Here is a 25220-nt window from a genome sequence, read left to right on the forward strand (position 1 = left end):
GTTGCCATAGAAACAATGACTCAGACCAACCACTGTTTACTAACCTCTAGTGGCTCCAACACGGCGGTGCCGGCAGTAAAAAATGTCAACTGAATGGTCTTCATTTGGTTGGAGCCAGAAGGCATTTTTATGGATGACATCACACTCACTCATATACCCCTTTTGCTATTTTATGGGGTCCAGATGACCCCACCCTTACATTGACGTGTTCTCCCTACCATGACAAAGGTGGATAAAGGTGGAGAGGATTTCATGTAAACCGTGGAGACCAGTGAAGATCAAAAATCATTGAAGAAAAAAGGTTCAGCGCACTGTCTAGACTCTAGTGGGTCTAGATGACCCCATTCCCAATGTTAAAGTGCCTTTGATAGCACAAGGGATACAGGAAAATGGGTTAAAAGCATCTTCTTTCAATGGAAGAACTCAAAACATAAAAGGTTGGAAGAGGAGGTTTTAACCAATTTTTGTGGTACTTGAGAATTTCTTTAATCTTAGTTTGTTTCTATGGCAGTTATGCCTTCTGAAACATATATGGCCAACTACAGGCTCTTATTTTGACAACTTTTTCATTAACCAAGAAAATCCTGTTATTGGTAAACAGGTTCAGTACATCTCAGATTATAATTTTAATTCTTTTATATTTAAAAAATACAGCACTGTAGTAAAAAATACTTCAATGCAAAATAAAGAAGCGATTTGACATTTCTACAAAATCATTGACATTTATTTTGCATTTTACAAGACATTGAAACAAGGTCACCCATCATAAATTAAACCCATCAAAATGTCATATTTACCAACAGTTGACTTTTAGGATTGTGCAAGAAAAAAGTAACCAGAGTTTTTCAAACAGTGGTGTGATTTGATGTTAATATTCAACTTTTTGAAATGACTGAAGAGAAAATAAATCACAGTGTGGAGCCGTCACACCCACCAGAGGGATTCTAATATGATTCCCGGGAAACGTGAGCTTGGCGATAGTGTTCATGAGCATCCAAACATGTTATTTTGTCTTTTTTTACAATTTAGAGCTACAGTCCAAGCTGCAGTGACAGCCAAGAGGCCACCAAATGCTGAGAAGTGCTGGTGCCCCCTTCTCACAGAGAGCGCTCCTCAGGAATCCTCCGGATGGACGTCCAGCTTCCTCTGCGGGACGTAAATAGTCCGGGTTGCTGGCTGTCTGCTGCTGGTTACCATGGCAGCCAGAGGCGAGAGGGAAACCGGCGTGTGGAAGAAGCTGTGCTGGGGGAGGGCAGCTCCTTTCGGGGTGCTCATCAAAGGCTGGACAACAGACAGTGTTTGGTTAAATGCAGCCGCTTTAGTTTTATTTTTGCTTTTCCTAAAGAAATTCAGGCCAGAAATCGGGAGGACTATAAGTCTACAACTTATAGCAAAGTGGAGTAGACGGGCCTCCAGGTGTTTCTGACTCTTACCTGCTGCACACTGATCAGGGTCACAGGCTGCTGGATGGTCGCGGGGGATCCGGGCTTGATGAAGACCAGCCCCCGCTGCTGTAGCGTAGAGATGGGACTCAATACGGTGCTGGAGCGCTCTGGAGTCTGCTGGGTGGGCGTGGCATTTCCGGGACCGGAGATCAGGCCCAGGTTCTGCAGGGTGAAGTTCAGGATGGCGGGGCTGGGGCTGTGCAGACGGTGGGGGTGCTGCACGGTGTGGGGGGAAGCAGTGGGTTTGTGCAGACAAAGGCTGGTGGGCGTCGCCTCCTGGGCTTGAGGAGGTGTTGCAGCTGTTGGAGAAGCAGCAGGTTTGCGTCATTCCATGAGGGAAAAGAAATGGTACAACTATTACTGTAGTGTTGTGTTCACATCACAAACGATTTGTGCATCAAATCTGCGCCTGCCGCCGCCACCTGTCAAATTCACTGCTCGACTTCTGTCCAAAAATCTTTTCTGGAACTTGACGCTCTGGACGTGTGTGGGTGGAGCTACCACCAAAGGTTTTTAGCCTCGTCGCTACAAGGGGGCATCAATAACTACCTTTTTTTGAAGGCCCAAAGCGCTTCACACTCATCACAATCACACAAACACAATTTCAAATACTGATGCCAACCAATAACCACCAGGAGCAACGTGGGGTCCCAAGGACACTTTGCCATATGGGCGGGTGAGGCGGAAACCAAAGCGGCAATCTTCTGATCAAATGTATATTTATATTGCCTTCAATGCATGGAAGATGGATGATGTTGAGGGATCAGGTTTATTTATTTTATAGAGATTTCCTCAGTGTGGTAAGGTTCACAATCTGGGACCTCCGCCTGAATTACGGCCGCTTTCGGCGCTACTTCCATCTCTCTGTGACTCAGTTTGATGACTCGCATTTGAGGGAAAGAAAAACTTTTAGAGGATCTTTTTATAATTGTCTAGATACAAATAAGAAAACTATCAAAGTAGCTGAAAAGCAGCTTTTCAAATTGGCTTCACGCCGCAATGCAATACCATAAAGACACTTTTCTTTGCACCAGAATTAGCTGATTTCACTGATTGCCTCAATGGTTAAAGAGTTACGGTAGACAGAAGAATGTAAACACTGAAGCTAAAACTCCAATGTTAAAGGGTGAACACTGAAACAGGACACCCCTGAGGCCGGACTCATGTTCGGCGTGAACGTAGCTTTAGTGGATTTGCTCATTTTGGCCACTTTACCTCATTCGGATGTTGGACTGTTCCTCATGAGATGCAGTCAAAAACAAAACTAAGCTTCTTTTAAGAATTGATCACCTTTCAAAGCTTTTTGTCATTTCAAAAGACTAAAAATGTGTCATATTAGCAGTTTTCAGCAAAGAAACTGGACACTTTGTTGCAGGATTTAGAAACGTACCTGCAGTGGGAGTTTGATAGATGTAGGTTGGAGTTTGAGCCTTGCTGGTCTCTCCTCCACAGCCTTCCTTGTAGTTGAAGGACTGCTGGGAAATTGGAATCAAGTATCCTGCCGGGAGTAGTGTCTGAATGGGTGGAGTAGAAAGAGCATCCGATTTATAGAGACCCGTCCTTGAATTTGGATCTTCACGCATGTGTCTGTTGGTCACCTCAGTGTGGATTTGTCCGGAGATGAGGGGTACTGTTCGGACCGGCGTTGATCCAGCCTCGCTGTCAGAGTTGGTCGCCCTGTCGTCTTTGTCTAGGAGGTTCTCCAAGCTCTGATCTAGTGTTTGATTGGTTGAAGCCCCCCCGGGGGTGTTCAGAAACTCTGGGTCCAGGTGGAGGGCGCGAGGCGACGGACGACTGGTGAGGCAGCCGCCACGGCGGGACTTCAGGTGGGCCTGCAAGATGTTGCCTAGCTTTGTAGACGAGTCCTACAAAAGATTGACAGACAGTTGTGTGTTCACATATGTATGTGATCTAGATGCAAACATCGAGATAAATATGATGAACTACAACAGGACAGAAGTCATGCTGAGCGGTTTCTTTTACCTTACAGTTGGGGTCAGGTTTCTTGGCTTTTGAGGGGCTGCTGTCCGAAGCGGCGTCTGAAAACAGCCGTTTTAGGGAAGAGGGGCTCCCATCCGCCATGGCGGGAACTAGTGGGCTTTTAGATGCGTAACTATCAGGTGGGCTGTGGCCCGTTTTCTCCTCAAAGGTCATGGAGCGCACAGCTAGGCTGGTCGGCTGCGGCCTGGCCTGAGGATTGGGCCTGAGGGCGGAAGGGTGCACATAGACGGCGTAGGGTCCACTTCCATGTTGCTGAGGTAAGATGACGGGAATCAGCGGCGAGCACTGTGAGGGGATATATGTGAAGGAGCCAGCGGTCGGTCTGGTTAGAGGCGTGTGGGTGACTGGGTGGGCGCCGGCTTTAGGGTCCTGTGGTACTAAAGGAGGCGCCGTAGGTGGATCCGTGGAAGTGGGTGACCATAGCCTCTCAGCAGCTGCAGGTTGAATTTCTGCAGGTCTGGAACAGAAGTACAGACAGATATTTCACACATACGACATCATAAAGAAGCAACTGCTGGCAAACTCCTCATTTAACCCCAACTGCCGTAACTTTTCAACCGATCAGGCAGCTAAAGTAATTCTAGCAGGTTCTGAAGTGTGTGTGTGTGTGTGGGGGGGGGGGGGGGGGGGGGGGGGGTGAAGTCAAGTCCGTACACATTCAAAATAAATCAGTCGATTCAGACGAGGAACCATATTGGTGCAAAGCAGATTTGCCAAGCTGCTTTTCTCAGCGTCAAAATCCGCAGATTCACATTAATCATGTGGCCGATGGACAAGATTTGGTAGCGCTAAAGCTTTTGTGCTGTTTAGGTGCCACTGGTGATAGCTCCGGTGTTCAAGACCCGCTCTAATGAAAATGCTGTTTTTGGTGTTTCTAACATGTTCTTGTGACCTTATTCTCATAATGGAGGTCATATATAATGAAAATTAAGCTTCAAACGGCATTTCTGAATATTCATTCAAACTGATGTTAATCAGGAGCAGACAAAATAAAAGCTGTTTGTATTTATGACAGAGTGTAAAAATAACGCTTGTGATCACAGTCTCTCTGCTCCGCTCCATTCTGATGCATCCACTTGCAGACAAATAAGCATCTTTGTTTTCCTCGTCTGAGCTGGAATCTGGATCATAACTGTACGGCTGGATACTCCAATACGGCTCACCATTTCCGCTGCACCGCTAATGTTAGGTGTGAGGGGCTGTAAGCTATAAGTGGGCTGGGTTTCTACATGTCAGCTGTCCCGTCCACAACACTGAATTTCTGATGAACTCCTGCCGCTCTGCAGAAATTATGTCCTAGAAAATGAAAGAGAAGCTCACTGCGAACACTAAATAAATACATCAAAAGATGATGTGGGGTTACCCTGCTTTGGATCTGTTCTCACCAAAGGCTGGATTTATTTGCTACTGTGAGGTGATAAATACACACAGATACACAAAACCAGGCCTGGTCATTCCTGGTCTTCCAGATCTACCACCCTGACTGTTTTCCAGATCTCCAAGTCCTACTAGCTGCGGATTAGTTCTAGATTAGAAAAAGGTTCTTAAATAAAAACTTGTTTTATTTTTCACCTGCAGGTAAACCAACAGATTTAATCAAGGAACTCAAACATGTGACGGTTAAAGCAACTTACATTGACTCCTGGGCCAGTTCAAGCTTACAGATAGCAGCAAGCTGAGCCATTTTATTAGGAACACCCGTGTTGGAACAGTCACCTGGAGGCAGAAGAACAGAAACAGAGTGTTATTATCAGAGCTTTTGCTGTTGGAGGCCTGAAAAACATCTGTACTTACTGAGGGCACATTTGACAGGACTGCTGGGGGCGGAGTTGATCTTGCGCCGGTCATCCTGGATTTTCTTGGCGAGCTTTATGAGGGAGGGGTGCCGGGTGAAGCTGCGCTTGGTGGCAGTGGATGAAAAGAGGTTTTTGGCACAGTTTTCCACGGAGGCGCAGGGCTGAAACACACTTTTCTTCCTGCCTTCTGCCATGGATTCTGAAACAGGAGACAAACATAACGTACAGGAGGTTACTTTTCAAGAAAAACTTTTCTTTGTAAATGTGAAACCAAGCGATGATCTAACATCGCGTACTTTGAATTTGCGGAAACTCTTCAGGGCCGACCCATTCAAAGGCTGGTTTCCTCCCCCGCTCTTCTGTCACGTGAACTTTTTCGATGAGCTTCAGGCTTCGCAGCACATTCGCTATATCGTACAGTCGCCGCACTTTTGCTGCAAACACATCATTATTAGGTTCTGTATTGTGTGGCCTTATGTCACACTAAAGGTTACAAATCAGACATTTTAACTGAGCAAATACGTGACTTAAATGTATACATCCACCCATCTCTCTCTCTACATATATTTTACCCTAGAGAGGAGTTTGAGGTCAAAGCTTCAGTGAAAACAGTCGACTTTTAAGGAACTCACTCTTAAACTTGTTCTTGTCCTGATCTGCTGAGTGGTCTTCTCCTATCAGGATCTTGGCCGCCACGTCCAGACTAACCACTCGAGGGTTTGACACCAGAAAGAGCATGACGAATTTCTGACTCATCACCCTCAGAGATTTGTCTTTTCTACTGTTTACAGAGGCTGGAAACAACCAAACAGAAGTCAGGAAATCAAGAGGCTGCTCAAACAGATCCTTAGAAGGAGAACGTTCTCCAAAGTTTTAAGGAGATGCAAAGTTTAGTTTGAAATATGATTTGAAAACATCTTAAATTCCCACTTCGCTCATCTTTTGATTTATTTTTAATGTGTTCCCAGTGGACTTTTACCTATGATTATGTCGTTTTTGGGCAAAAGCCACAATCCTGTTTCGTTTTCTAGGACATAGTTTCTGCAGAGCAGCAAGAGCTTATTGGAAATTTGTCTGCAATCTGTGGTTGGTCGCATTTCCCATCTTAGTTTAGTTTACATTTTCGGTAGCTAACTTTCAGCCCCTCACAACCCCAACCTAACATTAGCAGTGCAACAAAAATGGTGAGCATTATTGGAGCTATCCAGCCGTACAGTTTAGATCCAGATTTCAGCTCAGACGACTCAGAAGTGAATCTCTAATGAACTCCTGCTGCTCTGCAGAAACTATGCCCTAAAGAACGACACAGGTTTTTTGATTATGGCTAAAAACAGCTTAAAAGACCACTGGGAACGCTTTGAAAATAGATCAATGGATGATAAAAACATTTTTGACATCTATTCTTTCTATTGAGAGTTTTGAGGAGTTCAAAGTTGTCCCATCTCACCGGCTTTAAACTCAACTCCTGGAAGCTCTACGAAGTAAAGCTCTTTCTGTCCGTGCTCACAGTCCTCCACGGCAGCCGCCACCGCGTTCTCCTTCTCCTCGCCATCAGACTCAAACTCCTTTTCCAGGAGGCGCTGTCGGATCTGCTGCATCTGCTGGCCGTAGCGCTGCTCCTCGCCAACCTGTTTCAAAATGGCCAGCGTCTCCTCCAGCTTGGTCCGGCCGTGCCAGGAGTAACGGTTCTTTGCAGAACGGCTCACCATATGAAGGCTTTCCAACACGTTCATGATGTCATAGATGCGTCTGCGCTCTACATCTGCAGGAAAAGGAAACCAAACATGCTCAAAAAGCTAAAACATTTTCACATTTTGAATGTAGTTCATCGTTATGAATCAAAATGCGTACTCAGTTCGGTGGCCACATCATCCAGGCAGATGTCATTGAGGGCTGATTTGGGGTAATCTGGGTACCGGGCCAGAAATTTACGGCACAGCAATCCAAGACTTTTATCTTTTCTACTGATCATTTTCTCTGATTCTTCTCCGTTTTCAGAGTCCTGCCACAAAAAGACAGATGAGTACAAATCTTCACCGTGAACATTGTAACTGTAAGGGGTCAAAGCAAAACTGCATACCAGCGTCGGGTCAAGAGCGTCGCGATCCTCAGGGTCCAAACACAGCTCTTTCTCTCTGTTCCTGATCTCTGGACTTGCAGCACTGATGAGTATTTTCAGGTTGGAAGTTGGAGTCCAGGGATCAACAGAACCTGCTTCTATCCCCTTCTTAGGTGTGGAAAGGGGACCCATTGTTCTCCAGCTGTCAGGTCCTTAAGAAGACTGCACAAGAGTCACATCATTTCTATTAGTGTAGTGAAAAATACAAAAAGAAATCTGCAGACATTGCTATTAACAATGTTTTCAATTTAAGCCCATCAGAATAATAAAAAAAAAATTATTCATCCCACAAACAGGAAACGACCTTGTTACTATTGAAAAAAGCGTACAGACACACAAAGACAAAAATGTGAGGTACAACTGGATTTTCTTCATCTGCTTGTATTGATTTTAAAACAACTTTATATTATTGTAAAATAGATTAACTTAAATCTAATACTTCACTCACAAGGTTACACCAGAGTAGCCTCCATGTAACACTTAAAATTGGCACTTGAAACAGTCTATTTTATTAAAGTAAAATTCAAATAATAATATCAATTTAACACTACTCGTTGTGTTACAATAGTAACAGAAAACCTTTATAAAAACATATCCAAATACCAGTTTAATATTGGCGGTAAGTGACGCAAGCTCCGTCGAATCAGCGGGGCTAACGGACGAGAGAGTCCCGCCCTTTTTGTGCCAAGCAGCCAATGAAAGAGCGGCACGAGCCGGCGCAGAGGAAGTGGAGGGTGTCCCGCGCAGGTAAACTGTTTTTGAAATCCTTGGCGCGGAACAACCTTGTGGTGAAAAAACAGCGATTTCCCTCGTGTTTTGACGCATTTGATGAAGCAGTAATTCCACCAATAACCAAATACGGCGGGATTTTAAACGACACAGGCTTCAAACTTACTACTACTTCAAACTTTAGATTTGGTCACGAAGGGCGCTCACCGAATATCTTAACGAAACAGAGAACCGGTCAGTCCGGTCCCACTACACTACAACCGCTGTACCCCGAAGAAATAATAACTTTAGAAAAAAAACACTAAGCTACAACTGGTGGCGCGATCCGCCTAACTAGGTGGCGGTATTATTAACACGCTGCCACCCCAAATTCCTACAGTTCATGCTAGATGTAAGAACAAGCTCTAAACGTTTACAGGACAAACGTAATCCAACTTACTCAAGAAGCCCACGACGTCTCTTTCTCAAAGGCTTCCCATTCCCGCTGGAAATCCTGCGCATCCACTGGTGGACGTTATGTGGTTAAAGTAAATGTTCTCAAGAACTGATTGTCTCCGAACAGAGCAGATACGTGTTTGTAAGTAAGTCCTAGTAAGCTTTCTGTACTCCTCTTTGCTATCAAAGGGCGGCCCGCTGATCAACTTGGCTGGAGTTTTGAAAAACTTTACCCGGCAGTAGGACTGACCACTCACATTCGATTCGACCCGCCTAATCTGAACATGCGCACACACGTCACTCAAAGGGGTGGGGCGTAAACAAAGTTTCTCAGTAGTTCCTTCAAGTGCTTGTAGAAAACAAGCTAGCTAAAGTTTCCACAAAAGCGTCTCTTAAATGAGATGTTTCATTTTAAAAGGGCAAACCCTCCTTTTAAATTTAAACGTTTAAATAAATAAATAAAAATAAATAAACCACTCATCTTAAAGAAACAATCACCGCCTGTAGATAAAACTTGCTTTGATTTTCCATAAACTGCAAATAGGAATCACTTTACCCATGTGCCTTCATGGCCTTACAGCTAACCTTTGCCAAATATCTCTACTGTATCTGAACTGGACCAAGATGGGATCCCCCAATCTAAACTGGAGATTTAATTTTTGTGGTTAAAAACGGAGCCTTTAGCATTAAATCTATTTAAATTAAAAATAAACATGTCGTCTTCTTCAGTCTAACTCAAAATACATTATCATTTCCAAAGGGTAAATTCTGACATTTATTGTGTGCTACACTATTGATAAGATGTGTAATCTGTTTCTCACGACAGAACTGTTTGAACAGGACACGTTAACATCAAACAAACAAAAAAAAGTTGTTTTTTGGGTGGTGGGGGGATTTATAAACTGTAAAAAGACCTGTTAGGTGTTGTAGATCATTTATTGTTAGGACTTTAGGCTCTGTACTGTGTGTGTGTTCCCCCTCAAATACAATCATAATTATAATTTTTATAGTTACCTTGGGTTGACAGACATGTACATTTTATAACAATGTCGTTGCTGATAGATTTTTGCTAAGTTTAAAGACATAAAGAGGAAATTGTCACTATCAGTCAGATAAGAACATAATTTTTAGTCAGTTTTGATGTTTATGGATTTATTGGAAGTTTTCTCATATACATATACATAGTAGTTCCAGGAACTGAGGAAAAAAAGAAACAGAAAAAATTAATTTGAACTACAATTCAAAACCTTACCTAAACAAGCAAGTATACCACACATGCTCAAAATACTGCCTTCTACTCACATCTTTATTAAAATAAAGTATTTTTCGGCCAGGGGTCTGTAAAATTTAACACTTAGAGAGCCGTTCAGGTCAATTTCTCACAGCCACAACCCAGTTGGGTTTATCAAATTTCTCCAAAAAAAGTTTTTCCGCTTGGAAGAGGAGCTTTTTGAGGTGTCGCGGAACTGACATACTTCACACTTAAAACTGCAATGGAAACATTTTGTTTTCTAATGAAATGAGCCATGTGACCAACAACTCTGCATAGGTAGCCAGTTAGCATCCATTTGCCTAACCCGGTGGGGTCGCTGGCTTGCCGGAGACTGTCCCAGCATCCTCGGGCGTCATTGAGAAGCAGTTGGGGGGGGGGGAGGTTGCTGTTAGAAGTTTTAGATTTTCAACAGCTTCTGCTGACACTCACACATTTTTTTATTAGAATGTCATGAAAATTCAATGCATAAACTCTTGGCCAGAGAGAAAATGATATACTATAGGATATGACTTCATTAGGAATGTGGGTGTTGTTAGAAATAACATCTGTTGAAAAGGAAATACAAAAGTTTACTTTTGCAGACTCTTGTGAAACTCAATCTGTTCAAAATACCCAGGCGACCAAAACATAAAATTGTTGCTATGGAGATAAAACTAACACAAAAGCCGCCATTTTGAAATAAGTGGATTTTACATCAACTTGTCACAACATGCAACTCTGACAAGCCTGACAGAGACATAAGAGGGGAGTCTCTGAGGCTTCCAATTGGCATGCCTTAGTTATGCACACCAGCGTGTTGACAGTTGTTGACCAATGGCCATTCATCATCAATGGCGCCGCCATGTTGTATTGACTGTTATTGAAACTGGATTAATTAAGAAATGTGTTTTTCGGAGACAGTTAATGTATTGCAATGTTAGCTCTTTTAGCCACGTTAGCATAATTTGCCAGGTTAATCCATAAAAGACGATCCGATTTATAATGCAGTGCACCTTAAGTAGAAATTCTGGTCGTATTTACTGACCTTCAAGTGATTTCCCATTATACACAGTGCTCAAAAATCTGTCAAAATGTTCAACTTTGGTAAACTACAACCACAGTGCTTGATGGATTGCTGGAGCATTATGGGTACTGTAGTCAGGAGCCTGTCGGAGTGACACTGTCCTACCGTTTGTGAATGAATTGAATAAAGTTTGACTTATCTGACTGTTTTTTGCTTGATGACCCATCTCGTCTAAAATACCTTATTTCTTAAAAGGAAAATAATTTTTCTCTTCAACCAAAGAGCCACAAAGGAGGGGTAAAAGAGCCACATTTGGCTTCAGAGCCTCAGGTTGCAGGTCTAGTCTTATTCATTTAATTAATCAATAAACTGAAAAACTTAAGCAAACTGCATAGAAAGCACTGGAAAGACATATAGAGACGTGTGGCACTTTCCCTAACATAAAGGATGATATGTCTTATTTCATGTAGATTTTGTATTATTTTGACAGTCAGAAGAAAAATTATTTTAAATTAATTAAACGTAACAATCAATTTTAGTTGAACAGCTTTCCTTTTCAAGTTATGTCGATAAGATTATTTTAAGTTGAGATGTAGTCCTTGTTAAAAAAAATCTACACAGCATTTTGAGCACACAATACAAAAAGCAAACTCAAAAATATAAAACATGTAAAAAAAATTTTTTCTTTATATGGAGGAGTTCAATTTATCAATATGAAGATTTTACATTTTAATTTTCTCGTAGAGCCAATAACACTTGTTTACTTCAATATTTATAAACTGCACATAGTTCTGTGCAGGGTCAGGGTTGCATATTAATTGTTATGTGCTGCAGTATCATTTAGGAGTGCTCCTTCATCTCCCAAAATTCACATGGAAACAAAAAGTGGGGCTAAAAAGCAACGTAAGTGCACCTACAGCATGTGCCGTCTATATTTCCTCAAAGGAATCTGTGTCCATAGACTTTTCAGGAATTTGATTTGATTGGTTTATTTCAAGCAATAAAATTAAAGGAATACTACTATAAAAAGAGTACAAAGCACAGATACATAAAAACCCACTCACCTGGATTAGAAAATAAAGAAAAGTTAAAGATGTTGCAAGAGGATCCCATCTTCTTAACTGTGCAATTCCTCATCGCATTTGCAGATATGTAAATATTTCACACTCAAGGCTCATTAGATTAATTAAATATAATAACTATTGATTAAAGTAAAGTAAAGTTTGATTTGTTGCTTGAAAGGAAAGGAGAAGAAGATAATTTATATAATCCTCCCTATTGTGTTCTTGTTTTTATATATGTTTAACATGGTTGCCATGATTCAGTCCTGATCAGATCAAGTGCAGATTATTTATCAAGAAACAAATTGGAGTGCTTATTGGATATCCCTAGAAAACCTTTGTTTTAGCTAACGCTAGTATGAATCATACTTCATGTATCCAAACAGATAGTTTTTGTTTGCACATCGCACAAACTGCCTCTTCTTTGGGCTTAACGCTCTCTGCAGATCTTTTTATGTTTTTTTTTATGGCGCTAGATGGCGCGAAAGCCTCGTTTACTGATGGTCACCATGGAAACCGACAGGCGCTTTCCAGGGATGCTGCACTCAGAAACGAGCATAACTTTAAGAACGTCGTGACGTCATGTCCTAGCTGTAAAAGAGCATAGGTGCGACCCTGACGGTGCCTTCAAATCCCAATCGGAAATCATACCACGTATGTGGAAATGTCCAATACAGTGCGGTTTGCAGGATGCTAAATCAGACATGGAGATATCATCTTTGCATGACAATCGAATGACAGCCGGAAATTAGGTCAGATTTATTTCCATATTTAGTTGTTATTGTTTATCAAAATAAACAGTTAAGCTAGAGTAGAAGTAACAATTCAGATAACTTTGTGATAGCTTAAGTTACAGGGTCACAGACTGCTTCTTCCGAAGTACTGAAATGCTTTGGAAAAGCAAGCTAAAGCTTAACATGACAGGAAACATACCTTGATATGAACATTATGACGCGTGATGCACGTGTTTGAGCGTGTGTGATTGTGTGTGTGTGCGCGCGCACGCGTGTTGGTGGGGCTCATTCCTGACAGCACCTGAACGCATCGCTGGCTCCTTGGCTTGCAGACGGAGGAGCGGACTGCGTTACGCACGAGCCAGGGAGCGTCTTCTGTAGAGCGGCTGAGCTGCGCAGCGGATGCTGGGCGTTCGTTTGAAGCGCAGAAACTCGTCTGAATGCCCACTTTCTCGGGTTTGTTGTCGCGGAGCATTTCCACGAGTCCACTGACATCCGGGAGAGGCAGCCGGTCCGACAGGTACATCCAATTAGCCTTCACACATTCTCTTGCAGGGATGCTGCAGTAAAACCTTTGGACGCTCTTTGCTCACTGTAACCCTTCAAACAATGCTTCTTTTCTGCTGCCAAGTGACGGTTTAGTGCTTTAAATTGATGTAACAGCATGAAAAACGCTGAAGCAGGAGCAAAGTGGGGTTTTCTGCATGCTGTTTTACCTTCAAAAAGTCAACACCTGCACTAATTAACTTGCATGGTCTTGGAGCAGGGTATGCTCACGCACATCTGTAAACTTGTGTTTTATTGTGAAATTCTTGAAAATCGGAAAAACTTTCACATATTGATGCCAGTGATGTCGTTCAAGAAGTAGGATGGACACACACGGACATCACAGGATCTTATTCTCTTTTGTCTTTGATGATTGTAACTTTCAGCCAATGAAAATCCAAGTTTCTGAAAATTGAATTTTTTAAGCCTACATAAAAAAGACTCATTCTTAAAGGCCTATTTATTTTGTTTCTTTGCTTATGACCCATAGACAGTTCAAGTCTCCTCCAGGAAGAGAACCGAGATGACTTCTTGTTTGCGTAACGCTGAGTGTTCACTGCAGCTGTGAGCTTTTGGAGAGAATACCTGCTGGCAAATCTCTGGTTCACATCCGTTGCCCCGATGCTTGCTTTAGGACTGCCTTCTTGCACCAGAAACCCCAAAGAGAGACCATCAGAACACAGTATGACTGAGGCTCAGCATGACTCTGAGGCTGGAGCCCTCCAAAGACTGAGCATCATCATATTTCTTCTGGAGCAAAGTTGATGGGCAGACAGCTGCTCCAGCTCTGGAAAGACATTTATGTGAAGGAGACTGAAGTGCTTTGAGGTGGTGTTTCCTTCTTTGAAAGGCTGAATGTTGAACTTTTGAAGAGCTTATGGGAAGATGGCGACAGGAGCAGAGGGAAGTCCACATCAGCACCAGAGGAGGAAAGCTTTGCTGCACGGATTGGAGGACCAGAAAAGGGTGAGTTAGGGGCCGAGTGCCCCATGAGTTTGTTTGCTAGGTTTTGGTCAATGAATGCACTGAGGTTCAACAGGGAAAATAACCGGATACCATTGTGCACTACAGTTTCAGTACATTAAAATGTCCTATAGAAGTGGATGGATGCCAATAATGTTGTTCAAAAAGCAAGATGGACACAAACTGACGTCAAACACGCCTTTTCTTTTTAAAGAGTATAACTTTCAGACAATGAAAACAGCTATCTGAGAATTACTTTATTAAAAAATAAAAAAGTGATGGGTAGCAAAAAAAATAATAATGCATAAACCTCTGCAGAAATGTGGCATGGAGCCAGTCGGTGTGTTGTTATGGAAAACCAGGATCCTGTTTTAGGGAAGAGGCTGAACACAGCCTGAGCTGAAAAGAAAAAACAAAGTTCAGCCAATTACAATAGCAATCTAAAGTTTTAGTTCACATATTATTATGGTTATAAACATCTTAGCTTATTGTGTGCACAAAAAAAGTAGAAAATCAAAGAGAAAACATGTTTTGTGGTTTAGGTTTTGGTACTGGAGGTCTTGAAGCTCTTGCTTCTGCAGCAGTTGCCACCTCTGTGAGTCTTCCTCTATTTCTGGATGTAAGTCAGATTAAAGACCCAGTCTGATCATCTTCTGGAGCTATTTTGAAAGTGTTCCCAGTGGTCTTTTAATGATGATTATGTCCTTTTTAGCCAAAATCTAAAAACCAGTGTTGTTTTCTAGGACATAGTTTCTGCAGAGTGGCATGAGTTTAGTAGAAATTCACCTCTGAGTTGTGGACGGGACTGTTGGCATGGAGTGACCCTCTTCCCGTCGCCAGTAATTGAGAGGTCTGTTTTCACTCTCTCCTGCTAGCTTACAGCCCCTCACACCCAAACCTAACATTACTGGAGCATAAAAAATGGCGAGCAATATTGAAGCTATCCAGCTGTACAGTTTTGAGACAGAGTTCAGCTCAGATGAGGAAAACAAAGACGTACAAGGATCTGTTTATCTACAAGTGGATGCATCAGAATGGAGTGGAACAGGGAACTTGTGGTCAGCGTATTTTCTATGTCACAAATAATCTCTCTTTTAAACTGCATTTTTTCATCTGCTCCCTCAAACCATTGAAACAAAGAAATACCCACAAATTTACTTTAAAGCTTTATTTTCTATGTCCTCATCATTAAAAAATGCCACAAGAACATGTTAAAAACAACATTTTTATTAGAGTAAGTTAGAATGTCAGGAGGGGATGTGGAGCAGCATAATCTCTACAGTGCATTGAGTATAAAGAAGATAAAGAAGGTTTAACATCAGTTCCACGCAACTGATGTACTGACTTTCACAAAAATCACTGAAACATCAACATATCAATAATTTTCTACACTGACTGCAATGTGTGAGTGCTGTCAGTGGCTGTCAACAGACCTTTAGTTCTGACTGGTGTGGGAAAAAAGTGGTTCTTGTTCAAGGATTTTACTGCTGAAATTAAAGATTTTGTGGAGCGTGTTACAGTAAATAATACAGAATGTTGTAAACCAGTCTATTACAATGAATGTCAATAAAAATGAATTAATGAAGCATCCATAGGAACCAGGCAGAAGTGGCTGGTGAATCTGGAGTTTGCTGAGTGTCTGAGAAACGAGATGTTGGCAAAACTGCACTCACTGTTGGATTGGTTGTGGGATTAGTATTCCGGATTGAACCAAGGAATCTATATGACTCCAGTTGTTCTTTTACACAGTTGTGTGCTGTTCTTTTCTAAAATCATTCACAAGATCTTTGGTTTTGGATGTATTCAGCTTGAAGTCCAGGGAGTTTAGTTTATCCAAAAGGGTCCACCTCTGCATGTTACTGCCCTAAAGGGTAGGTGGTGTGTCATTGGAGTTTCTGATGTAGGTGATCCCGGGCCTCCTCCACTCATTGCTGTATAGTGTGCACTGTAAATGAGCTTATGTGCACGGGTACTTAGAAGGTCACTGATGCTGTGACTGGTCTGTTAAAAAGATGATGTAGGCGTGCATTTAAAGTATTCACTCCATAGGAGAACTGGACAAAAAATCCCTTCCCCTGACGTTCCAAACAGGAAGTACCTACTGGCTCCAAGAAGCCAAAATCCTATAGACTTTAATGGTGAAATAAACCACTGTTACTCAGTCATTCTATTGGTCAGAATAACCATTCTTGCTCTGATAACGTTTTTTTAACACATTCTTGCTAACTCTAAATTATTTTTTCATTTATTTAAATTTTAATTTTTTTGTGTTGCAAGCTATTCAATTCACATCTGAATGCTATTTGGCAACACACTTCACCTCTTTCAGCAGCTCTACAGCAAAACAATAACATCTCACAAGATCCATCTTGTGTTAAATGTTTACTCATTGTAAGCCCCACGGTTGTTGTTTTGTGTTAAAGCAAAATGTAAGTAAACAAAGAGGAAATTCAGATGCAGTACTGTAGACTGTCAGAAAGAAGGAAATAAAGCATCTTAAGACATTCAAGCACTCTCCTTCAACCTGTGATGCTGTTTTTTTTGTCATACTTAAATGTTTATGGAAAAATGTGGCAATGTTTTTAAAACTACCTGTTCAAGCATCGTTTAAGCACCTGAACCGTTTTAAACACACCCCCAACACACTTTTGCTGCTCTCGCTCCCTCTTGCACGCGCGCTCACCCCTCCTTCCGCTGCAGCTCCCTCCTCCTTCTTACACACGCGCGCGGTTTCAGCACATATACATCCTCAATCTACAACACAGTGTGGCGACCTGGGGATTAGCCCCGTCCTAAGCCCCTAAGACTCACGGGAAGTGGGGAATCGTGGGTGTAAAGTTCCTCCCCATGACTGAGGGGGCTGTGAGCAGAATCGACGTCCATGCTGTTTGGCTGTTTGTGGGTGTGTTCAAATAAAAAGGCTTAAATGCTGTGCACTTCACCCTCTCTGAGACTGTAGTCGTATTTTGTAAGGTGCAGGATATTCAGTGATTAACTAATTGAGTTGTTACAATATGTGGCATGCGGCCTGTAGATAGGTGTGACTTGTGTATGTAAAAATATGTCTTATCCTTTATAAATTAGGGGGGTGCGGCTTGTACCCAGGTGTGCTCTATAGCCCGGAAAATATGGTACAGGTTCAGCTACATTTCAAATTTTTGAAAATAATTACCAATATTTTCTCAGCCATGGTATTTTTTTTATTATTTTCTAATTTTTTTAACTTATTTTTTTTATTGTCATGCAATATATTTTGTTGTGCACAGTCATTCGTGGGCAAGGCAGGGGAAATCCTGGACAGGTCGCCAGTCTGTCGCAGGGCCACAATCACACATGCATGCACACTTATCTTCACACCTAGGGACAATTTATAGGAACCAATTCACCAAGCATGTTTTTGGACAGTGGGAGGAAGCTGGAGAAAACTCACACATACACTGGGAGAAAATGCGAACTCCACACAGAAATGTCCCCCATTGGTGTTTTGTTTCAGGTCTGAACTGGGGCCTTCTTGGTGTGAGGCAAGAGTGCTAACCACTGTGCCACTGTGCAGCCCATTCAAAGTCATATTCTTTAAAAAAAAATAGTGAACTATTGTCTCTGGCACTATCTTGGAATACATGGTGATAAATATCGTATCTTGACCTGTACTGTGATACATATCTTATCGCTAGAGTCTTGCCAATACACACCCCTAGTTGAATGACAGATTTTATGCTTTATCAAGTGGTAGGGGTGTGGCGGGTGTGGACTTTCAAAAAGATCACTCCAGATTGGTGAGAGTGGTTGCCATAGAAATGTCGACTAATACTGATTCAAACAAATAACTGCTTACTGATGTCGTCTGGCTCCAACATGGTGACGTCCGTATCGTGAAAAAATGCTGACTAAACTGACTTCATTTTGTCAGAGCCATAAGTAAACAATTTTTCTATGGGTTACATCTCACTATGTCCAGTCAATTGTTTAAGTGTTTTACATCAGACATGTCGCCAGCGACACTTAAATAACACACGCTCTTTGACATACTGTAAATCGTGTAAAGGTTTCGGTGATCAACGTAAATCAGCTGATTTGGACACAGAAGAAAGACTTTGCTAATATAGTGTTGCATAACGAGACAAAGCTACTTTTGTCCGAAACAGAATCAGCTGATTTATATTGTTTTTGTAAACTCTTCACTCGTGTAAAGCATTGCTCATCAGCACAAGGTTGCCTCTCTCAGCTTCAGAATCTGCCGGAATTATGTAAATTGTGTAAACTGAAGGAAAGTTGTGGAAGTTGAAAGAATGTTAGCATTGGAGCTAAAACTCAGGCGTTAAGTAATTAAACCATCTGGAGAAATGGTGTACTGTGGAAGTCCACTAACAGCAGTTGGATGAGAGAACAGAGCTTCTAAAGATTTGTGGATGGTCTCTGCATTTGTGGGTCAGCATAAAGTAGAGGACAAGTGTCTCAAAGTTGATATGAGACACTTTTTTTCGTACATCCATCACTCTCCCCCTACCCTTTGTTGGCAGTGATGGTAGGGGGGCAGTGTCGTTCAAGGAATCTAAGGCTACGTTCACACTGCAGGGCCTAATGCTCAATTCCGATTTTTTTTGAAAAAAATCTGATCTTTTTGCAAGGCCGTTCGCATTTCCAATTAAATGCGAATTTTTGTGATCTCCTGTGTGTCCGTGAAATGACCCAGAAGTGACCCGCATGCGCTGAAGAGTACCTAACGGTGAACGACGTCACTCGTTGTATGCGGAAGTAGCTAACGTTAACAATGGATGTCAACAACAGTGTTGTCAACAGCGGAGCTCTTTTTGCATTAATAGATTTATTTTCACAAAGGAGTCAGCACAATTACAATCTTCTCATTTTGAGAAGGCACTGGAGCCGGGATCATCTGTACCCACTGTTGTGGAATGGGGATGTGTAATTGTTGTTGTTGTTGTAATTGTGTGTGTGTGTGTGTGTAAGAGACAGGAGAGCGCGTGCAGCGAGGTAGAGAATGAGGGGGGCAGTGTGGGCGCACATTCATGCAGTGTGTTAGGGAGGAAGGAGAACTGTAATAAAAGGTTTCCCCCAGAATAAATGCTATGGACTCTTTATTAACCCATTATGGAGAATCTAAGGGTCCAAACGGGGAAGTGAATCCCGAAGGAGGATCCGCCTTCGATCCCCCGCGCTTCTGACCACGGTCGGAAAAGGGGGGGAAAAAAAGGTAATAGTGGGGAAGGTTCAACACCATGCTTGGCCATTTCGCTGGAATTGTTTTTTTAAATCACCCGGTTGGGATAAGAGCCCTGGAGTTTGGCCTGAATAGAGCTGTCACCCCAAATATGAATCAAATCGGGGACCTCGCTTCCCTTCCACTGACTGATTTCAGCAGCATCGTCCGCCATGGTTGATGTTTTTGTTCTCGTTCCCGCCTACTTCAACGCAGAATTATGAAGTTTGTAGTGTCTCAATAATGTACGGGTGGGATTCATGTGGCCTGGCCGGTCAGACGGCGGTCGCATTTCAAAAGATCGGATACGTATCAGATTCAGGACCACATACCCAAGTGGCCTTGGTCACATTTGTAAAGATCGGATCTGTGTCAGACTGTCATGAAAAGATCAGATACAGGTCGCATAGGGGCAAAAAAATCGGAATTGGGTCATTTCAGCCTGGTGTGTGAACGTAGCCTAAATGTCAGGTTTGTCTAACTGAAGTACCAGCTACCCAAACTCGTAGGGTAGCTAACCACAATTCCCTTACAGGTGCATAAATCCCCCTGTTCCTTTAGCTGAGGTGCCATTACTAATGCTTAAAGAAAGTTGAATTGAGGATTTCTTCATTTCGTCAGTAATTGATACTAATATTGACTCAGAAATGGGTATGGGGGCAAACCTTTTCCCCCCCACCTAGTTCCACCCTGCCTGCACGCCCTTTTTACAATCCTCCACAGGCGCAGACAACCCAAAAACCCACAGCACCCGTGTGGATCAAAGTAAAGCATGACCAAATGTTTTTTGTTTCAGAATGCAAAAGAGACAAATAAATAGGCAATGAATTGAATGGTGTTGAATTGGAAATCATATTGCGAATTGATTTTAAGTCAAAACGGAATAGATTGAGCTGCTTGGCAGTGATCCCCAGGCCTGGTGGCGGGACCTCCAGCTGGTTCATCAAACTAGGACTAACACCGTCTCCTCCATTGCAATTATCCCTGTTACCTGTGCATTTCCCCCCAGTTTTTTCTATTCAGCTCCATTAATATGCTTGAAAACATTAGTCTGTGATGGGCCAGTTTTATCATTCATTTCCTCTCATGTTTGACCCTCCTTGTGCAGACTGATTGACCAACTGTCAAAGTCCTCCCATGCTTATGTGCCCCCCGATCTAAACTGAAAGCCACTAGAAGCCCTTTTAAGGTCCCTTGCAGTTGATATAAGTTCAGGGACCACTGTCCTGCTCACTTTTAAACCCCTCATCATTGCATTTTCTAATTTAAAAGACCGGATTCAGGTAATTAGCAGCAGATGGAGAGGGGTATCTTGAAAACAAGCAGGACAGTAGCACTCAAGGTCTAGAGGTGAACCTTCCTGGTTTAAATAGCAAAAAAAAAAAAATATTTTTTTTTCACACAAAAAAATACGAACAGTGAATATTCTCATTTGAGCCGCACTACAATGAAGCCTGTTCACGGCTGTGATTTCAAACAATTACCAGACAACCTTTGCAAAACAAAGTAACTGCTGCTTCTGTGTAAAGCATTTGGAATGCTAATCAAAACGGAGTGAAAAAAATGACATTGGAAGCGCTTTGGGCCTTCGAAAGAGGGTAGAAAGCGCTATATAAGTATACGCCATTTACCATTTATGTAGATGGAAAAAGGCAAAAACACAAAGATTTTTTGAAGTTTGCTTCAGCTCCAAACATGCTAGACAGCAGAGAAGGCTGATTCTTGTTTGTTTTTTTGGCTTTTTGATTCTGTCCATGTGAATTATTGATTTGATCAGGTGTGTTCAATTAGTCTCTTGGGAACATGTAGAACATGAATATTAAATTATGCGACTGAAGTCCCAGCTGCTGCTTTTCCTGGATAGTTGAGGAAAGCTGAAGCTATAGTTTTCCATCTGTTGAGATTCTGCATGGAGTTCTAAAATTCCTGCATGTTTGGTTTTTGCATTATGGTTACATTATGGTCGACCCAATTTCCCAAGCTGGGATTAATAAAGTATCTTTTTTGTCTTATCTTATCATTACCCAAGAATCTGACTATAAGGATATTTATTATGTAACCTTGCTCAGCTTGTGAGTCCTAACATATTAAGATTTCATGAAAAGCTTCGATTGCAGCTGCAAGAATGAAGCAGATAATGATGCTTTAACTCTCCACGGATTGTTGTGTTTACCTACACCGATAATGAACATCAAACATCTTCAATCATTTCGGACCAAAAAAGTAGGATTGTTGCATTTGTCAAATTCCTTCTGGTTTCATGTGGTAAGATTCAGTGTCCATGCTGAGTACCTGTGAAGTCCTGCAGTGAAGTGGATTTGGTTCTTTTCGTGGGTTTTCTGTGGCACGTCTTCTGCTACATGTATTAACATTAAATGAGTAGCAATGACAGATCTATGAAGAAAAGCATAGCATCCTTCAGAGATGGAACGCATCGCTGAGAATCTAGGTTTTGTATTTGTTAAATTTATTTGTACTTTCAAGCAAGGTTAACTTTAGTAATTGTTAGTCATTTTTTCGCAGTTACAAAAGAATACAAAAGTATAATTTTTTTCTACGGATTCAGATCCGGATCAGCCTAATGTGAATGGAAACCAGATTGTTTCCAGTTCTAAGCTTGAAAGTAAACTTTAAGCTTAAAGTTTAGACATTGTTAACCTTAAGAAAATTTAGTAAATTCAAAAGAATAAAAACTAAAAGTCCCTCATCTTTTGATGAGGGTCAAAAAAACGAAAAACAAAAACACTATTCTCATTGGAGTGAGTCTTAAGAGTTTGAAGAAATACTGAAAATAAAAAAAATTTAAAAAAACGAAAACTGTTAGCAAATGAAAAATAAAGATGATTTGTAAAAACTGCTGTTTTAAATTTTCTATTTTTGTTTGGGCCAGTTTTTGTTTTTCACTTTCTGTCCTCAATCTACAGAAAATAGGGATTATGTTGACCTCATTTCAGCTCAAGAACGGCGTCCGGTGCTGCTGGATTTTCCCTCCTCTTCTGGACAAGAGGACCTGGTTGCAGACAACAACATGGCGCCCTGATATCATTAGACGGAACCGGAAGTTCACGTCTTGCCCCCCCCTGACCATTTCAGTTGGAAAATACAATTTTTTGGGGTCCAAAAACACTCATTTAACAACAAGCAACAATTCAAAGCGGCTTTTCACAGACATGCATATAAAGTGTTGCATACCGGTGCAAAGCCGCAACGGAAAAGTTACGGTTGAGAATCTAAGCCCTGGAGCGGAAGCTTTGCTGTAAAAGAGTTAAATTTTTTGAAAGGAATAAAACAATTTCCAATTTTGCACCCTTTTTTAACCCATGTCATACACTGAACAGTTTATACACATGAACATTTTTAAAAAAAGGTGCTATAATTCTGAAATCCTGCAGAATTTCTGTTTCCAGCTATTGATGCCAGGGCACCATTTTTGACAGTTATATTTGATTAAATTACAGCTGTTGTAATTGAACTTGATCAAATCTGCAGAGAAACAAATAACTACAAACTTCATTTAAACTCCTAAAAATAGAATAATGAAAATTGAAACTGCTTTTCTCTGCCTAAAATGTTGGCTTAAATCTCAAAGTGCAGCTTCAGTCCATATTTCACCATTGATTTAGCTCAAATCTCTCTCGAACTTGTGTTTTTTTCAAGACTATTTGCTACTAATGGATGTGATGGCTGAAACAAGCAATCTTTTCCATTGAAGACATTGGTGAAACATCTCCCATGAAACAGATAAAACCAGTCTGGTTGACTGCTTTTTTTCACCCTTAACATTAGCGGTTTCACTCCAGCAAACTCATAATGAACTCATAGATAGACATTTCTTCCTGAAGGTGGACTTAATCATGAACCTGGGCTCTCAGGCTTCTGCCTGTGTTGTCTTCCAGCCTGGATAGAGTCCCTGGAGAAATCACAACAGCAGTGATGCAGTGGTTATGGAAGCTCCTGCCATTCACAGCAAGTCCTACAAATCACATCAAATAATTATTGCATCTTTTAGCATCTTTTTTTCAGCATTTTTTGTGTGTTGGAATAGCAAAGTGCATGCAGACTAAAAGAGGGAGCTGTTTCCAAATGTCCTGAGTAGATCAGTTTCAAAATAAGAGACTATAATAAATCACAAGCCTAGATGCAGGTAGGGTCATTTTTTATCATTTGAAAATGATTAAGAACTAAGACAATAAAAATACATACAATACTATTTCATTCATAACAGAACATCAATAAAATATGTTTCTTCTGAGAAATGTTCAACTTTTCATTTACTGAATTAGCTTTTTCCAATTTTGAAGTGAGATTATATTATCTGTGCTGTTCAGCATCTTGAAAGACACTTTTGCTGTTTTTCCTTTTTTCCTTTTTTAAAAACCAAAATACAAAGAGGGATGATAATTTATTGTCGACAGCATTTATTCAGTGTGTAGCAAGCTCCCAGTTCTGCTGTTGTCTGGATCAACTACGTTGTGTTGACGAAGGAGAAGCTGCTGGAGACATCGGGTTTCCTTTTTGAAGAACAGCCTGTGTGTTTGCAGTGTGGCGATGAATGATTAACATTAAAGCAAACTTGCTGGCTGGCTTTTTGATTCACAGAAATTGAGTCTTTCAGTTCAGGTGCTAGAAATCAGCAGAGAGGAGAAGGAATTAGGGCAAAGTGATGGCCGTCAGTTTCTGACAAGAAGCGAAGGCCATCGTAAGCTTCTCTTACAAATTGGACAGCTGCAGAGGAAAGGTGGAGGGGCTAATTTTTGTGGAGGACTGTGTTTGTCCATTCATGCAGCACTGACGAGCCGTGGGGCTTAGGGGTTTGGACTTTAGGGGGAAGGGAAGGAGAGGGTGGAGGTGGGACCGGCATGAAACTTGTAGTGTTGGGGGTTGTAAGGATGCTGCTCGCTGGAGATGCTGGTCGGGCCTCCATAGCCATCTGGTCATCACCCTCTCCCTCCACCCTGAAGGATGGCAAAGGACAGGTGGCACAGACGTGTGGGACCGCCGAGGCTTGGGCTATAGGGGTTGTTAATGGTTTATTATTTTACATTGTAAGCTGTACCTTAGATGCTTGATTTCTTATTTTGGATATAACATTAAAAAAAAGCTATTGAAACCTACAGGAAAAAATAGTGAAATGACGTTTCAACTTGAACATGTATGCTCAAAGACTCTGAGCACCAGTGCCTCAGCCAGCAGGGTGCCAGATTGTCACGTTGCCCCGGCCTGCACAGGGTTGTAATCCATATCCAGGAGGTCAGTGGGCAGGATCTGGTTCAGTCTGGTTCAGGGGAGGTAGCCAGCTGATGAACAGGTGCTGCAGTCCACTCCTGCTGTGGTGGGATTTCCTCTCAACAAGCGCATACAGCCAAAAACCCCCTTTTTCCTGCAGTTTGTTAGTGTAGCAGGTGGAAATGGATTACGAACAGCCTTTATGAATGAAGAACTCTGATGTCTGTGATTTATGAAAATATTCTATTTAAAGACCCACTCTGATGAAAATTGCACTTTTTTTTGTTTTTAACATGTTCTTGAGGCATTTTTCTGATGATAAAGGACACATAAGGTAAATTAAGCTGAAATTTACATTTCTAAGGTTTTTCTTCATTTATATCGCTGTGAATCAGGAGCAGATAAGGAAATGATGTTTGAAAAAGCTGTACTTGTTAATGTGCAAACTACAATCCGGCCATAAGCTCTCTGCTCTGCTCCATACCGATGCCTCCAGTTGCAGACCATTATTGTCTTTTTTTCTGTCCAAGCTGGCATCTGGATCAAGACTACTGCTGGGCAGCTCTAGTATTGCTCGCCATTTTTGTTGCACCAGTATTGTTAGGTTGGGAAGAGCTTTAAGCTAGTGGGGGAGCGTGTAAACAGAGAGCTCTCCGCAAGAGAAAGGGGAG

The 25220-nt window shown here is 41.7% G+C and overlaps 2 protein-coding genes across 4 annotated transcripts in view; one reads left to right on the plus strand and one right to left on the minus strand.

Annotated features, from left to right (window-relative positions):
* Nucleotides 1-695: 695 nt before the first annotated feature.
* Nucleotides 696-8820, minus strand: e2f8 (E2F transcription factor 8). Of its 2 annotated transcripts, none has more exons than XM_011487365.2 (13): nt 8530-8820; nt 7323-7523; nt 7094-7244; nt 6690-7004; nt 5875-6036; nt 5539-5676; nt 5241-5441; nt 5081-5162; nt 3429-3903; nt 3044-3310; nt 2836-2959; nt 1434-1744; nt 696-1281 (listed from the first exon to the last, which is right to left on the minus strand). In XM_011487365.2, the coding sequence occupies exons 2-13, from the start codon at nt 7491-7493 to the stop codon at nt 1114-1116; spliced, it is 2565 nt and encodes an 854-aa protein (XP_011485667.1). In that variant the 5' UTR covers nt 7494-7523; nt 8530-8820; the 3' UTR covers nt 696-1113. The 2 variants fall into 2 exon arrangements, with proteins under 2 accessions (XP_011485667.1, XP_020567421.1); XM_020711762.3 differs by lacking the exon at nt 8530-8820 and adding an exon at nt 7965-8102.
* Nucleotides 7975-25220, plus strand: part of LOC110017121 (uncharacterized) — a 55857-nt gene continuing 38611 nt past the window's right edge. Inside the window, exons 1-3 of one of the 2 annotated variants that reach the window (XM_078944992.1) lie at nt 7975-8108; nt 12929-13116; nt 14015-14108. In XM_078944992.1, the coding sequence (XP_078801118.1) occupies nt 13037-13116; nt 14015-14108 (174 nt within the window). In that variant the 5' untranslated portion in view covers nt 7975-8108; nt 12929-13036. Of the gene's footprint in view, nt 8109-12928; nt 13117-13992; nt 14109-25220 lie in introns of those variants that run through there. The other variant, XR_013655080.1, reaches the window with a different exon arrangement.

The sequence above is a fragment of the Oryzias latipes genome, chromosome 3 (genome assembly GCF_053564925.1).
Source record: "Oryzias latipes strain Hd-rR chromosome 3, Olatipes_Hd-rR_3.1".
NCBI lineage: Eukaryota > Metazoa > Chordata > Actinopteri > Beloniformes > Adrianichthyidae > Oryzias > Oryzias latipes.

Excerpts from the sequence above, each read along its gene's own strand:
- e2f8 (XM_011487365.2), bottom strand. The coding sequence starts at position 7,493 with ATGGGTCCCCTTTCCACACCTAAGAAGGGGATAGAAGCAGGTTCTGTT. Across the intron at positions 7,245-7,322 it reads ACGCTCTTGACCCGACGCTG|GACTCTGAAAACGGAGAAGA; the intron begins GTATGCAGTTTT and ends TTTTTGTGGCAG. Across the intron at positions 3,904-5,080 it reads GAACTGGCCCAGGAGTCAAT|ACCTGCAGAAATTCAACCTG; the intron begins GTAAGTTGCTTT and ends CTTCTGTTCCAG.